The 16,628-nt window shown below is 35.7% G+C and overlaps 1 protein-coding gene and 1 long non-coding RNA gene across 3 annotated transcripts; one reads left to right on the forward strand and one right to left on the reverse strand.

Annotated features, from left to right (window-relative positions):
• Nucleotides 1–3,074: 3,074 nt before the first annotated feature.
• Nucleotides 3,075–15,467, reverse strand: LOC137392862 (THO complex subunit 4-like). Of its 2 annotated transcripts, XM_068079204.1 has the most exons (6): nt 15,189–15,467; nt 14,581–14,718; nt 10,690–10,837; nt 10,156–10,267; nt 3,413–3,533; nt 3,075–3,315 (listed from the first exon to the last, which is right to left on the reverse strand). In XM_068079204.1, the coding sequence occupies exons 1-6, from the start codon at nt 15,396–15,398 to the stop codon at nt 3,301–3,303; spliced, it is 744 nt and encodes a 247-aa protein (XP_067935305.1). In that variant the 5' UTR covers nt 15,399–15,467; the 3' UTR covers nt 3,075–3,300. The 2 variants fall into 2 exon arrangements, 1 of the variants encoding a protein (XP_067935305.1); XR_010978257.1 differs by lacking the exons at nt 3,075–3,315; nt 3,413–3,533 and having other exon boundaries at nt 10,455–10,837.
• On the forward strand, nt 3,544–10,132 carry LOC137392865 (uncharacterized). The gene is made up of 3 exons (XR_010978258.1): nt 3,544–6,193; nt 6,684–8,687; nt 10,044–10,132. It is a non-coding gene; the product is annotated as an uncharacterized lncRNA (long non-coding RNA).
• Nucleotides 15,468–16,628: the final 1,161 nt, after the last annotated feature.

Consider the following 16,628-nt stretch of genomic DNA (forward strand, 5'->3'; position numbering starts at 1 on the left):
AACTCGCTTCAGCTAAGTAAGGCCTTCGCACTCCAGGCAATCGTATCATCGCCTGTGTGTGTGTACATTGACAACATGTCTCAAACATTGTTCAGCATATACAGCGGAGACAATGTATGTTGTCACACATCAACAGATCAACTTGCTAAGCTGGGAAGCTTGCACAAGCCTAAAGCTATTGGCATGCAATGTGCTACATGTTAAAGATAACCAAACTTCAACCTATCAACAATACCCTGCAGTTTTTAAGGGCTGAGGTTCGTCAATGACTACTCTTATGAAATTGGTCTCAATGATTGATACAATACTGTACATTTATACAGCCTGCTCAGTGCCACAACCTTTACTACCCAAAGTCAAGGACAAACTTAATGAAATGGTGGCAATACGCGTTATATCTACTGTGAAAGAAGCTGCAGAGGGGTGCAGGGGAACAGCAGCTGTATGTAAACCTGATGAATCAATACTTATCCTATATGTGGAGTTGTCTCATCTACATCACTCTGTCAGATGAGAGATACACCCAACTGCTTGTGTGGATCAGTTTCGCCCAGCTTGGAGAGAGAAAATATTCTCCCATAATTATTCTAACTCTGGCCACCACTAACGCAACCTCATGGAACAACCGCGAAATTTACCACATTTTTCACCCTATCTGGCAGAGATGCATTCAAATGATTACGCTTTGGAATTTCAAAAACACCATAGGTGTTTCAATGGTAGGCTATGTGAATGAACGGCTTAGCAGTTTTGATAGTGTTATCGCACATACGGATGAGACTCTGGACACTTGTTCCTACTGGTGAGCTCTTTGACAACGTCCGAAACAAGTTCTTGTGTGTGTAGCCCGGCATGACTCACACTAAAAATAAATGCCTTTTTAGACAAACCAATGTCAAGTTCTTAAACCAGTGTATGGTGTTAAATACTTTGGAGTTGCCTTACCTAAAGCAATGTGCACATTGTTTCTGATGCATGACATTTTAAAGATAATTTGTTGATCTAGGAAAGACATTTCAAGAGTAATGACACTTTTCCATTTCTAATAGAATGTTCTATGAATAGACTCTTATTACCAAATGTTCCATGACCAAACACTACACTACTGAATCTTAGTTTTAGACCACTCTGGAGCTTAACAAATTAACATTGAGAAAAAGATACTTGTTATATGTATATGCATCGTACTATCTCACTCTCTTTCGCAGAAATCACGCATAAAGATTTTAACCATATAAAATATTAAAATAAGGGTTTGCCTAAATGCTTAGTGGAAGACTACGTAGTAAACTTGTTGTAGGGACAATTCAGCAGAAGCAGATACAAAAAAGGAGCAATACCTACAGCATGGAACATACATGAAAGAACATGCAATGCTGCAACGAATAAAACATGTGATACACCAGAGGACCATCAGGAGAAACAGTCCTAGAATCACCGACAGATTAGAAACTTTCGGTGGAAGGAATGCATCAGAGAAAATCCTTCAATCAGCCAGCTAGGAGAACAGCGAAAAAAAATTAGAGGCGATGACACGAATACAGCTCTGCCAATCGCTACTAGTGACGACCAAAATAACAGGAGTAATCTTCATTTGCAACCAGTACATTTCCATGATGTACTCAAGAAAAGTCCATTAAAATACCAACCCTGTACAACGTAAAGAACAGAACCTGAGCATCTAAACACTGCTTTACTCTATTGCTATAAAATTTTGTTAGTTGTGTATTTGAATTGTTTAACATATAGATTAAAGAAGTATCCTTTGCTGGTGAATATCAGTTGTGCTCAACACCTTCACTAACGTCTAAACCAGTAATAATCAAATCAGTTCATACAACCTAAGCCAAAGTGCACAAACTAATCATTGTCAATATAGAACACGATGACAAAGCAAATTCAAGACTGATGTATGTGCGAAGGCCAATTAATTGTGTGTAGTATAAGTTTTTTTTCAGGCCACACAACAAAATATATTGGAGCTAAATTAAATGCTCCACTTGCCAATTTTTTTCAGTTAGTGTTGTAACATAATGTAATCATGTCACATATGCATCAACTATAGCATTTTTTGCAACAGCCGGAACTGATTTGAAGTGTGATATGGGTTTTGTTTAGGTAGCAGCCTACTTTCTCACCGTTTTAAAGAGTCAACACCATTAATGGCGACTTAAATGTTTTCAACTTAGTTATCCATCATACAGTTTGTTCTAGGAACTCCCAAAGATTTCAAGGTCGCCATAAACAGAGAACGTTTGCATTATCTCAGCACGGAGTTTAGCACTTTCACCTTTCACCTAACAAACAGTAAAAATTGCTAGCAGACAGCAGTAGAGTGAAATAGTCGTAGAGAACAAGCGGTACATTGTTTTGGTCGTCTCCAGAAGGCCGAGTTTGGACATTGGCTATACACATGTGTCAAGGATCCGTGTGACATAAAACATTTGGAACACGGAGTATTGACACAACAGAAAGCTATGGCTCCATTGAATGTCTCAAAATATAGAACATTACAGCATAAAATAAAGACTAAAATAATGCACAGCATCAGTGCATAAATAAAACAGCTGTATATCCAACTTTTTACTTTTAGTCTACCTATTAACCAGACTCAAGTCTTTTCATCCTTCCAGCTTAAAGGAAAAACGCGATTTTTTATGCCATACCTATAATCGTCATTTTGTCAAGATGAGATAACTCTTATGCGACGCACAGTTCCCAGTATCGAGTTATGACGTTAATGATAGATACTGCGTTACAGCGCCCATCTTCATATTAGCTAGTCTTGCATTACAGGTCACCTATGCTAGTGCCTATAAGGATTTGTGAGTTAAATTCTCAAGCTCCTTAAATGTATCATGTTTGTAATCAAGGGGATAACGACGCCTTGATAATAGCATTTACTAAGTGACCCAAATTTGTCTCGTCTAACATACTCATAGAAATGGATGAACAGTATGTATGAAAAACTGTGCAAGCACATGCCATATTATAGTTCAGTTGGTGTTGGAATAATCAGAGATGAGAAGTTTTATGATAAATATGCAACTAAATAAAGCATTAGCAACCATAAGTAGAGATCCTAATTTTTATTCTTAACTATGACCCAGTTGAATACAGCATTATTTATACATTATTTACATAATAGAATATCTTTTGAGTCAAAAAACAGCAGAAAAGCCGATTCCAACCACTTAACTAAAATTGCAGCAACAACGGCGCAAACGTTGAAGATGTATTTGGACAGGTTTGTTCTGAGCCCAATAGAGTTAGTTGAGTCCTCACATAGCCTTTGGGAAGCTAGGCAGTGTCCATCTATTAATAGAATAAACAGGTGGTTTGCTAGTGCTAGAAATCTATTACAATCAAACAGCATCATAGATTTGTACAACAGACGGAGTATATAACTAACCTTGTTTCTATAAGCATCCAGCTCGGCATCAAGAGTGTCAGCGCTGGGTGGAGGTCCACGTGACCTTCCACCTCTACCGCCCCGACCACCTCTGCCCCTTCCACCTGAACCTCTACCCCGTCTACAAGCAGTGGAATATCTTACAGATAACGGTTCAGTGCGACACCAGACAACAGACTAATCAGTCACATCAGTATAATACAATATACAGTGAAACATGGATAACTCGCCCACGGATAGCTCAAACACATGGTTAATTCGAACGGTTTCTTTGGTCCGTTCCCACGTAATGATAAATTGCTATAGATAACTCGAACTCAACACTGTTAATTCGAACTGTTTTTTTGCCCAACGGCTACCGAAACGGTTGTTATCGCTTTAGAAAATTACTTTATTCCAAGCCATAGAGGTAAACCGCAACTTTTCGTAATTCATAAGCGTCGTTATTACCACCATCGGCAAAATATTTTTGTCAACGACTTTTCTAAAGGTTTGGTGAAGTTTGATTTATACCAAACATCCGCTTACATTTGCGATATTATATTAGCGATCGCCTTTCGGAAGCAAGGTAAAGTGAGGTAATCTTAGCATAAACTTCAAGAAAAATCGGCAAAATTGATCGTGGGTCAAACGCTCAAAAGAAAAAGATGTCTTTTCTTTTGAGCATTTCAACAACGATCAAGTTTTGCCAATGTCAATCTAAAAAACGTCCTGGCAATAACATCACCTCAAACAACAAACCAATCCCAAGTGATAGAAAAATCTCTATACTTTTTGATAAAAACGTTTTAAACTTTACATTAGAAGCATTTAATTTGAAACAAGCCATTTGTGCTTTTGATTTATATTATAGTTTGAATATGTACATGTATCTACTAATAAATAAGTAAATACATGGACTTGTGACAGTGCTCTGATAACTTGACCGCTCTGATAATTCAAACACTTTTGCTCAGTCCCGTGAAGTTCGAGTTATCCATGTTTGACTGTAGTTTGTCCGATTCACAACTACAGTAGATGCTCCTACAACTTATACCTTCTATAACAAATTCCAGATAACGTAAAAAATTTATGAAAAGTTTTTGCTTCCTACTACGTAAAAAATTCCACATAACAAAAAGTCGGGAGTTTTCAAATTCTATTTCAATGTTAGTTTATCTTGCCGCACTTGCGGAAGAAAAAACGCCACGCGTATACCGCATTTATAACTTTCGCGACGTTCTAGTTTGTCATATAGACTTAAATGTGTCGACGAAAAGGAAAATAGGATAGCTGCGCAATTGTTCATAAATACTAAGGCGATCGATAAGTGCATGTATTACATCGTAGAACCACATTTATAATAAGAATATTTTGTTGTTTTGCCTTATTGTACACGTGCAAAATATTTGTTATTAGTTTTACTTTGCAGAATAGAATTTGCTGTAAAGAAAAAATGAGAAAATCGTTGTAAAGAATGTCAAAAATGTGCAGTCCTCATCAAATTGCTGTAAAATTATCACAATTAGTCTATAAAACCAGTGAGATTGCGTAATTGTAAGGGTGGGGTGTATTTAAAATTTAAATGCATACAGATATATTTTACAGCAGTTTTCTATGTTAATTTTTGAAAAAAAAATTATGAAAAACATCTCAATTCCAAAACCATGCAGGTTGATCAAGTGCAAGGTTTGGACATTTTCCTGATGTCTGGACTTAAGCCAAAGGATACAGTTTCAAGATTCTGTATCTGACAAAATCAAAGTGATCAATACTGAGACAATTTATAGCTCATTACATAGGGTATTTACATTGAGCTAAGTTTTAACACTTTTAAGCCGGGGCCTAAGATAGCTAGGAAATATGTCTTTCAACCTGATCCTATACCGAGTAAATTTCGTTGCATAGTTTCGCTTTGTTTTTACGTCCTTCCAGTTTAATGAGGAAGACAAAATTTGGGTGACTTTCTGTGGTATAGGATTTCAGTACAATTCCTAAGTTTCAAATCGATAGAACTCTTGAGATATATGTTATAAAAGCATAGGTTCTTGAGATATAAGCGCTTCTATCCAAACAAGAAATGAAGAATGGGCTGTCAACAAATAGCAAGTTCTTACAGCACTTTCGTACCTCTAGTTTACGGAGAATTACGAAAATTTGATCGCCTGTAGAGGAAACGTAACAGACCGAGAAATGAAAAATGGCTGCCGTTAGAACATTTAGTTCTTTTTGCACTCGCGGTTTACAAAGGATTAATAAACTTCAATTGCTTCAAGTGCAGTAATTATTTTCAGCACGATATCTGTTTCAAGTTGATTAGACTGTTAGTTATGAAGATATTAGTTATGAAGATATTATTCATGAAGATATTGTGGAAGTAGTGAAGGCATTTCTAACTGACACAGAAATGATAAATAGCTGTCATGAGAACATTAGTTTCTACTGACATACTGATTGGAATCATTTTAATGGAGATAAAAACTAGGCAAGCTAATTAAATAATAAAACTAGTTTCTCTTCAGCAACAAGAACTTCAAACTGATATATAACGATATACATACTTTACTAGACTCTGGCTATACCAACTATTTTCCTTTAGTTACCTCTAAAACATGATCTTTCAAAGTGTGAACAAAAAGTTATTGACTATATATTCAATTTCTGTTTTTTGATTGAGTTCCACAAGCTTGGAACTTCAATATGATATTCAATTCAAAAATATTTCTACCCTATGTACATTCAAAGTCGATTGAAAGTTGTTAATACGGTATAGGATCAGGCGGTCTTGTTTGTATATACAAGGTTAGGCTTGTATTGTATTGTTTGTACTACTTGTTTGTATATACAAGGTTAGGCTTGTATTGTATTGTTTGTACTACTTGTTTGTATATACAAGGTTAGGCTTGTATTGTTTGTACTACTTGTTTGTATATACAAGGTTAGGCTTGTATTGTTTGTATTGTTTGTACTACTTGTTTGTATATACAAGGTTAGGCTTGTATTGTTTGTACTACTTGTTTGTATATACAAGGTTAGGCTTGTATTGTTTGTACTACTTGTTTGTATATACAAGGTTAGGCTTGTATTGTTTGTACTACTTGTTTGTATATACAAGGTTAGGCTTGTATTGTTTGTATTGTTTGTACTACTTGTTTGTATATACAAGGTTAGGCTTGTATTGTTTGTACTACTTGTTTGTATATACAAGGTTAGGCTTGTATTGTTTGTACTACTTGTTTGTATATACAAGGTTAGGCTTGTATTGTTTGTACTACTTGTTTGTATATACAAGGTTAGGCTTTAAATTATTAATGCACGATGGTGGCAGCATTTCAAATTGTGGTCAATATAAGGATGCTTTTGTATTTTTTCACCCATATTAAGGCCATTGTACATAACATCTATTGGAAACTGTAGTGATCTCTGACTGCATGGTTCGAGATAAAACCGTAAGACAAATATAGGTTCGTAAAACCTATATTTGAATGCAACTTATTTTTGACCGCCATTATTTGACTTTCTTAAATGTTGACTAGCAACAAAATTCACTTTACAGTTATTTGGTATCAAAAGGTTCCCTATGTCTTACTCTGTTGGGTTGTAGGTGCAAGATATGTGGAAATGTGATTACGAGCTCTTAAAAGCTCAATAACGAACAGTTAATCGCAGCCATCCCGAAAACGCCGTAGTTTGGAATCCCTCTCCAAACCAGGTTCAAATGGGACGTACGTAGTTGAATATGATGTGCTTCTGTTTACACTTTCATGCAACCTTATTCGTCGAAATATTTTCACAAATATACTTCACGCAATCAATAAAACCATGTCTATTGTCTTTACGCGTCTATTTCACCATTATTGTAATGCTGTCACTTTGAGCACTGATATCTCAAAACCTAGTCTAATAATTGGTTTATTTTGTTAACATTAGCTCGAAGGAGTGCATATCATCCTCTGATAAACATGATGAGATTGTTGGTCACATGTAATAGTTGAAAAAATGCTGCAGAAATTGTTTGTGCCATTTGGCAGGAAGTAAGGGTCCCATGATTAGTCTTACTGATGATCATGTAACCCATACTGGTAAAAACATGTTTGGATGCTAATGTAGACTAACTCAGCTGTGAAGAAGAGGAATCGCGGTCGAAAGACTCAGTGGAAGGTATTGAACAGCCAGAATATGAAATGGTTCCAAATCGGAACAACAATCATAACATAACTGGTCGAGCAAATGATGCTACTATTTTTGTTTCAAAAATGTTAATTGTTGTCTTACAATGTTAATTTTTGTTTCTGAATGTATTATAAATATGGTTTTTTTATGTCATTTGTTCCTGAATATATATTTGTAGCATTTGATAGATTATTATTATATACCTTATAAATTTGCAGTTTTGTAGCTTATTATTTGCTAGCATCATTGTGGTAATCTGAATCGGCTTACAATGGATTGACGCTCATAACCCTCTTCTATGTCACATAAAAAGCCTGTTTCGGCTGCCAACTGTAGCAAACATATTAACAAACGTTTATGCAACGTTGTTAAATTCAGTGCACCCTCGGGTTACGATGTACCTGTTATACAATTTTTTCGCATTAGGAACTAAAACACGATGACTTTGTCTTTACTATATGAATTTTACTGCGCATACGAATTTGTTTTTAAACTTAATCATGAAGGCAGCATATAGAGAATCTTTACTTTTACCCCTGCACTAAAATATGAAACAACCAGCACCTTTCCTGACTTTTTGCACGGATTTCTGCATGAAGTATTACGTAAGCAATAATAAAAATGCAGAGTCAGCAGCATTTGAAAGCGTATCAAATAAAAGGCTGACCGAAGCAGAAACAATTAACACTGGTTTTGACATAAATACAACTACAAAACAGTTTTCAGTGCACAAAGATAGCGAAATTCAACTTTCAACACCACTTCCAAGCAAGAACAAAAAGGGAGACTGTGAAGTACTCCCATTTCGATATTATAATCTGTGCCAAAAAAATCTAGACATTTTTCTCTCCTGACTTGCACCGTTACTACTGCCTGTTTTTTTTGTAAAAGAGTAGAGCAAACAAAACGTTACCGCTTTCAACTTTTTAGTAAAATGTTCCACAAAACACAATGGTCATCATTTTGCACATGAAATTTATGGGAATGAAGCTATTGCAACCAAGATGAATATATTTTTTTGCATCAAGAAACTGTACAGCAGATAAATGTGAAGATGAAAGCAAAAAATCTGACAAAAATTGCGTAAGTGTTCTCAGCGGAACAACTCTCCATTATATCTGTTGTTTAACCCATTCATTACTAATTAGCTATCGGTTGACTGTCCCCCAAGCCTAATTTATTTTTCAGTATCCTTATAATTAAAATGGAGCTGCACGAAATTGAGTATAATTGGAGTACTTTTTAAAATTATGTAGATTTGTTTTTTGCAGCTTAAAGGAAATATTCCAGACTATAATTTGATATGAATATCTGTGTACCTTTACAATTTTTACTAACCACAATTTGCAGTACTTCCGTGAAAAATCTTTTTGATCAAAGTGAATGTCTATGTTTCAATGCAGCTCACAAGCAGATTTTGGGTACTGACATTGTTGGATTATGTTAAATTGATAGGAAGCTTTATCAGCAGCAAATCAAAAAAAATATTTCTCAACTCCAAGCAATAGCACAGGTGTTACGAGCTTCTAACCAACACCATGTCACAACACTACCAAACACCATGTGCTTATTATTGTTCCAATATAGTCTTGCCTTTGCCTAAAGCCTTTGGAGGACGACATGACGGTAAATTATAGATGTGGCACTCTGAGAAAACATTCAGAAAGCAGAAACAAGCTACAAACCAAATTCCCAAATTTATCTAGATACATTTTTATTTCAGATTTTTCATATTGCAAAAACGATCGTTTTATTTCTCAAAATGGCTGATTTTTTGCTGCTAACAAAAAGCAATTTATTTTAGCTTGCTGTTGGTATAAAAATTAAACAAAAAAGGCATGAATGTAACCAGAAATCGAGTTATAAAAACGTTCGCGTGGCGACATAATAGTCGCTCTGCCCATTAGCGTCAGTATCACAAAACGAAAATTATGTTGATATGCCTGCAAAAGAGTTAATTACAATGTTAAAATCATGTGTAGCATAAAAAAAAATCCATCTCTTACACAGTTAGAATATAGTTTGTTTGAAAATCACAACCAAAATTTCGGTTCTTTTTTCGTTTGTTTACCGGTTTAATTCTATACAGTGCCACGTAAAACTTACCGCCTTCCATGACAATGTTCTAATTTTCTTCTTGAACATTACTTTTGTTGCCATTTTCTTCACCTGAGCTGATTACCACATCTAATTCACTTAAGAAGTTTGCCAATGTCCAGATAAACTTTTTCCAAAACGGCAATCAACAAACTTTCAGAACAGTTTACATCTATCGCGTAATTTGTTAGTCAAAGATCTTTTGTCCAATTACATGTTGGGTATCAAAATGATGCTCTTAAACTTCGTTTGGTGAATTAATAAAACCGATGTAGCTAAAAGGCTAAGCAATAAAGCGACTCAAAATTTGTCCCGAAACACTCGGGATCAGGCCACAAGAAAACAGAACTCATCCCGAAATATTCGGGAACAGGCCTGAAAGGGTTAATGACTTACTGTTTAATGCTTATTAATGGAAGTGTAAGTAGTAAAAAGATTAATTCAATCTCATATACAAGGACAATACTATTTCGACATAGACAAGGCCAACATACGGTGATCTGGCAGCGAATCCACCCCTGCGAGGTGCTCCTAGTCTGCGGTTAGCTGGAACCTGAGCTGAAGTGCTGGCGACAGCCCCAACCAAATTGATGCTCATAGCTCTGCCTACAATGTATGCGCTTGTGATATAGTGGTGAAATTTTGACAGTATCACCCAATAATCTGGCGTAAGCTAGCAATGATGGCTTTACTACATTTTACCCATACTGTTGCTGAGGACGTCCAACTGTGCGACCACCATTTACTTTATAACCCTAGCTAAGATTGCTGAACGATTAGAGAAAAAATGCACCAGAATGAGACAGCTTCTATCAAGCGACAGAGAACTCAAGTTGTTCCTGAGAGAGCAAGCGTTGGTCCAGCGCATGAGCATGTCTAGCCGCAAGTCCTGCCACAGAGGAACAGCCACACCTCCTCAAGGATGCTCGAGAGCACAACAGGGGAACCAGTATAGTAGAAAATTATAAAAGCAGACTGTGGAGCGTTGTTCCAGCCATCTCCCAGTATCTGCGATGGAGGCTTCTCACCATCAAGCGGTACACCATTGTACTGCTTCATAGCCTTAACGGCATCACTGTGCCGCTCGTACCACACCTCAGCTGTGCCAAGTGAGCGACCAGATTTGTCATAATGGACTGCAGCCTTCTTCATTGCTCCAAATTCAGCAAACAACTCCTACAAACCAAAAAATAAGTAAATAACACAGACTGAAGCAATGTTTTGCGTACATATACAGCACGCCCTCGGGTTACAATGTCCATTAAACGATTTTTTCGTCTTACGAAGGGAACATGATGATTTTTCATCCTCAGCACACACATCTTAATTCGCCATACAAATTCGACAAAAATTTCTCTCGAAATTCCAAATTTGGCAGTCGGTGCGCTTATGTCGAAATGACAAAGATGCCGATATGCTGTTCGCGGAACACTTCACAACGTCTGAAAGAGATACGATGACCGACTTCTCTAAGCTCGGCATTCTTCACGTGAAAAAGGTAATTCACATTACAGTTATTTGGTATCAAAAGATTCACCATGTCTTACTCTGTTGTGTTGTAGGTGCCAAATATGTGGAAATGTGATTACAAGCTCTTACAAGCTCAAAAACGAAAAGCCGCCGTAGATTAGAATATCTTTATTTCGATGACGTATCCACGAAATTTGGTTATTGTCTTGTCACGTATGTTCTCACGTGAATTGTAAGGCCATACAAAGCTCAATATAAAACTTATCGTAGTACTAGTTTATGACAAACACTCGGGTTTTACCGAAGACCCCATATCAAATATAGATGCTCGCTACTTTACAGTTTTGGTTCGGCCTGGTCTAATTGGCACGTCGTAATCTGATCATGTGATACAATACTTCGCAAATAATTTTTGCAGCACTTTTCGATTATCACAGGTGACCAACAGGCTCGTTATGATTATCAGACAATGATATGTACTCCTTCGAGGTAAGGTTAAAATGTTTAATGAATTTTTACGGTAAGTTATAAGATATCACTGCTAAAAGTGACAGCATTACGATGACGATAAAACTGACGAGTAAGAACAGTAGACATAGTTTTATTTAATGCGTGAAGTATATTTGTGAAAATATTTCGACGAATAAGATCGCATGAAAGTGTAAACAGAAACCAGCTTGTAATCACCTTTCCACATATTTTGCACCTACATCACAACAGAGTAAGACATGGTGAATCTTTTCATATCAAATAACTGTAATGTGAATTTTGTTGCAAGTCAACCTTTATCGTAGTTTCTAGGTAAATCAGCCATGCTGATTCCGATTTTGTACTCAAAATAAATATTGGTCCACTAACCTTCAAAGTCATTTAAGCTTTTTTAAAGCGTTTCAATAACCGTTTCGAAAACAACACTATTGGCATTACAAGCTCCACCCATAAGTATGTGACGAAACCTAGCTTTTTCAGGGACGGAAGTTAGGAATGTTTAGCCCGATTTAGAAGAATAGAGATGGGTGTCTTAAAACCCAACATTATCTAAATCCAGCCTGTAAAATAATCGCAGTCTTTTATGAAAGGTATATAAACTATTTAAAATTGCTCGTAGCTGGTTTAAATAGGCTGGACGCCGAGAAAAATGAGCTCAAAAAGCGCGGTTTTATCACAAGCTGGCGTTGTTATCGCGCTTTTTTAAATATGCAATGTTAAATAAGCTAATCTACCTTTCAGAAAAGACAGATTATTTTTAATGCTGAATTTAGATATTAATGGATTTTAAAACACCCGTCTCTATTATTCTAAATCGGTCTAAACATCCCTACGTAACTTCTGTTCCTAAAAAGCTAGGTTACGTCACGTATTTATGGGCGGAGCTTATTGTGCCGATTGTGTTGTTTTCGAGACCGATATTAAAACGCTGTAAAAAAGCCTTCATTACTCTGAAAGTCAGTGGACTAATCTTTATTTTGAGTACAAAATTGAAATCAGTGTGTCTGACTACCTAGTAAATACAATAAAAGTTGTACGCGACATCATGGTTTAACATACCATTTTGTTTACCAATTTTTAACATTTAATTTTTTACTAGTTATATAAAATTAAATTTTTTTTAATTTTATATAACTAGTAAAAATTGTACTAGTTATATAAAATTTTGATGATCTTTATCAAGGGATGTTTGCATTATATAATTACTATGGGTTTGTATACCCCTTTGGCCAACGCTGGAACGGATTAAAATAGTACGGCAAAGGGGCACTGCATAAAAATGCTAGTCAAGGTCTCTAGGCGTCCAAGTGAAATGGTGCCACCACAGTTCCAAGGATAGATGCTATCCAGCAGACCTATTCAATCTTCATCAAATGTTATGTACGCGCATAAATAGCAAAACAATCACAATTTTTTCTGAATTAAATATTCGATCCTGTTATTCTTATCACATATTTACATTTCTTCCTGGTAACCAGACACTTGTGTTTCAAGCCATGATTGCAATCAAGGTTGGCTGATTAAAATCACCCTAAAAAAATCATGTTTGATGATTTTTTCCATGTCAAAAAATGGGACTTATAGAGAGGGTCTATTGTGAATATGAACTGCACAACTTGTCAAAATTAAAATAAAAACGACATTTAATTAAGTGATGCAAAGTTGTTTTGTTGCTAATGTTTTCATGTGGCATACTTCAACAAAATAATATTATGTTGGCAGCCATGAAAAAAAGCTAGTAATTTAAAAAAAAAATCTGATTTAAAATTAAAAAAAATATCATGATTTTCCCCATCCTGATTGCAATCAAAACATTGCATGGGACTCAAAGTGTTTTTATCACAATACTTGACACAAGACATGCTACTCCGGCTCATCGAAGAATAATGAGTTTAATTTGAACAATATGAGCTGGAAATATTTTTTTCCCACTTTTTCTGACGTTAATACAATTAGTTCACAATCTGCATGAAATGAATTCTTTACGAATTGAATATGCATTTTTTATGAGCTGCCATCAGCAAGTTTTCAACATCAACAATTATAGTCGCTATAAAAGTTCTAATTTAATAATGAAAATATCCGAAACTCGCTAAAGGTTAAATGACAACAGCAAATATCATTACATTACCATTTACATTAGCAGATTAATAATTTTACATGTTGGGTTTTGAATAATATTATTGGTAATTTCGCCCAAAAACCCGAATTTTTCAACATATAAATGAGAATGTTTAAAACAGATTCGTGATCGTTACAAAATATTGACAAAAAATCCTACATAGGCCTATTTATGATAAAATTGATCATATTTTTACTTATCAGATTTTCTAAAAATTGTCCGTTAAAATTCCTTACATATTAAAGAAGAACATGTGTCAATTATCAAAAGGCTTTATATAGATTAACTAAAAAAATTGTTTTACATATTTTTGTAATTTTCCAATTTGTGTAAAGATAAATTCTTTTCCAGCTCACTCAGCACAATCGATCAGTGTAATTCGATAACCGCCATTCCATATGTGATTAATACAGGATGCTATAATTATCTGCAATGTTCAGTAACCAAAAACAACATAGCATGGTGGCTAGGAGAAAATGTATGAGAATGGCTAACAGAAACTCAGTTTTGTCTCAAGCTCATCCAAAGGCTAATCATTGGCATCGTAATTTATATGTATATGTTTTGCTGACAAAACGGACAACCTGATGTCACAGGTTAGAACTTGAATTGGGAGTGTTTTTGTCTAGAAACTTGGGTTTCTGTTTTTCTGACACTAGAATTATTGCTAAAAAATGAAATATCATGATAATGATGTTATAAATAGACGGAATTTTTAACACCAGCGAAACCTCCAAAAGATAAATATTATAACCTTAATCACAAACAAACAGCATGCTCTAAATGACAGTTACATGGACATCAAGAAAGCAACAACAGACAAGCACAGAAAACTTACATCAATATCAGAATCACTGACGCCGAAGTCTAAATTTGAAATCAATAACTTTCCAGCTCCAGCTCGATTAACAGTTGTAGTTCGTACTGATCCGCTATCTGCGAATTTGTCATGCGCCCAGACATCGGGCATCGGTCCCTACAACAAGGGTGAACCACACAAACTATTCAGTCTGCAAGGTTGAATTACAGTTCCATCAAAATACTAGTGGTCATAAACCAGGGAATAAAAGTAGATTAAACTGATCAAAAAATTACTTTAATCGTGGACAATAGCATCATTAGAATTACTGTATGCCCCAGATGACTTATAGATGAATGTCAAACACTTTTGTAGTCTACATTAAATATTACACTGAGTGCAAACCTATAGTTTTGGGAAGGATTTTCCACCAATCACTAATCCTTTGCTATTGCTCTATAAATCCATCAATCTTCATTTACAAAAACTCTCATACAGTAGGCCTAACACATTCTTTCAATAACGTTGTTGTTAGATTACTTGACTAAAACTTGCAAACGCTGAAAGTGCTCTTGTGACAATATTGTAATATAGTTCAAATCGTATTATAGCACTGAAACATTAAAAGCTACTTAAAAGACACTAACCCTGTTGTACGTATTAGATTGACGGCCTCGTTTTTGAACGCCGCCTCTGGGAGAATTAAAACCACCACGACGAACGTTCCCACCGCGTTTACTTATTGTGCCTCGAGCTCCACCACTACCTCCTCTTTTACCAACACCACCGCGTCCACCTCTTTTTAATGAATATTTTCCTTTGTTTGCGCTAATAATGTCGTCCAAACTCTTGTCCATCTTTATCGAATTTGTGAATTAAAGCGCGAATAGAGTGAAACAAGATGGAAGGTACTCTCATCCGGGTAAATAAGCAGCTTATATGTGACGTTTAGGGTATCGCATCCGTTGTCTGAAAATGCGGCTGTAACTTACGGTAGGGGCACTCCAATCGGTGCCGGTGTTAGAAGGGGGAGAGGGGTTGATGCAGCTAATATCATCAGGAGATAATTTTATATCTACACATGTACATGTAATTGTCAGATAAGCGTGTGCGTAAATCTTTACATACCGTATACATGTATGTACACTACTCAACGTAATAGTAAAGCTGTATATATCTATCATTTAGTCAAAGCCAAAAGATTTGAATAATTAAAAGCAGTAAAACAAAACAAAGGGTGCAAAAAATTTATTTTTCAACGAGACACTGCGTAGAACGTGCGTTTAGCCATTTGCTGTCAGAATCAGAAAGGAGTTTTTTCCCTAAGATCCTCAATATGAGGCAAAAAAGCATGAGAATTCATTTACTAATATGTCATCATACCTGCCAACTCTCACGCAATGGGCGTGGGACTCACGCAATTACCCAAAAAAAATGAAAATGCGTGAGATTTTTGACCCAATTTCCACAATTTTATATATACTATCATTGATACATCAATTGCCCCAAAACCAAATCTCACGCATTGCCCCACTCTTGGGTTGGTAGGTCTGTATGTCATCACTTTTTATCTTATTCTTTTGCTTACACATATTCACCTATTATTATATAACAAAAATACAAACTGTGCATATAGCCTCTAGACAGATATACATGTATTTATGTGCATGCCATGCGTATTACGTTGTCTATGGGCGTTGTCTACTGTCTGCTCATAATATCTCTCCGTTTACTAGGCTTTCGAGTCGGTCTTCGATTATCGTTAAAACCCACGCGATCAATAAAAATCTACTTCTGATAAAAGATCATTCGTGAATTACACATTTATACACATTTATTAAAAAATTAACCAACATGCAAATTAATGACAAATATAAATTAATTTTGATGTCTACCGGTAAATTATTTTTTCATTGGCCTTGCTATACGTATATTGCCTCCACTTGGGCTCGCCGAGTTGCTAACCTATTGATAACTTCGCGTAATATTCCTCGACGAACCAGAAAAATTGCAACGACAATTCTTACTGCCGTGGTTCCAAATTTACCGTAAACCAGTTACTTAAAAATCAGCGAGTAGATGTTGTT

The sequence above is a fragment of the Watersipora subatra genome, chromosome 4, assembly GCF_963576615.1.
Source record: "Watersipora subatra chromosome 4, tzWatSuba1.1, whole genome shotgun sequence".
NCBI lineage: Eukaryota > Metazoa > Bryozoa > Gymnolaemata > Cheilostomatida > Watersiporidae > Watersipora > Watersipora subatra.

What these genes read in the sequence shown, in the direction of transcription:
- LOC137392862 (XM_068079204.1), bottom strand. Translation starts at nt 15,398, where the DNA reads ATGGACAAGAGTTTGGACGACATTATTAGCGCAAACAAAGGAAAATAT. An exon ending in TCAGTGATTCTGATATTGAT is followed by an intron (nt 10,838 to 14,580) that starts GTAAGTTTTCTG and finishes TTTGGTTTGTAG; the next exon opens with GAGTTGTTTGCTGAATTTGG. An exon ending in CAATGGTGTACCGCTTGATG is followed by an intron (nt 10,268 to 10,689) that starts GTGAGAAGCCTC and finishes CATACATTGTAG; the next exon opens with GCAGAGCTATGAGCATCAAT.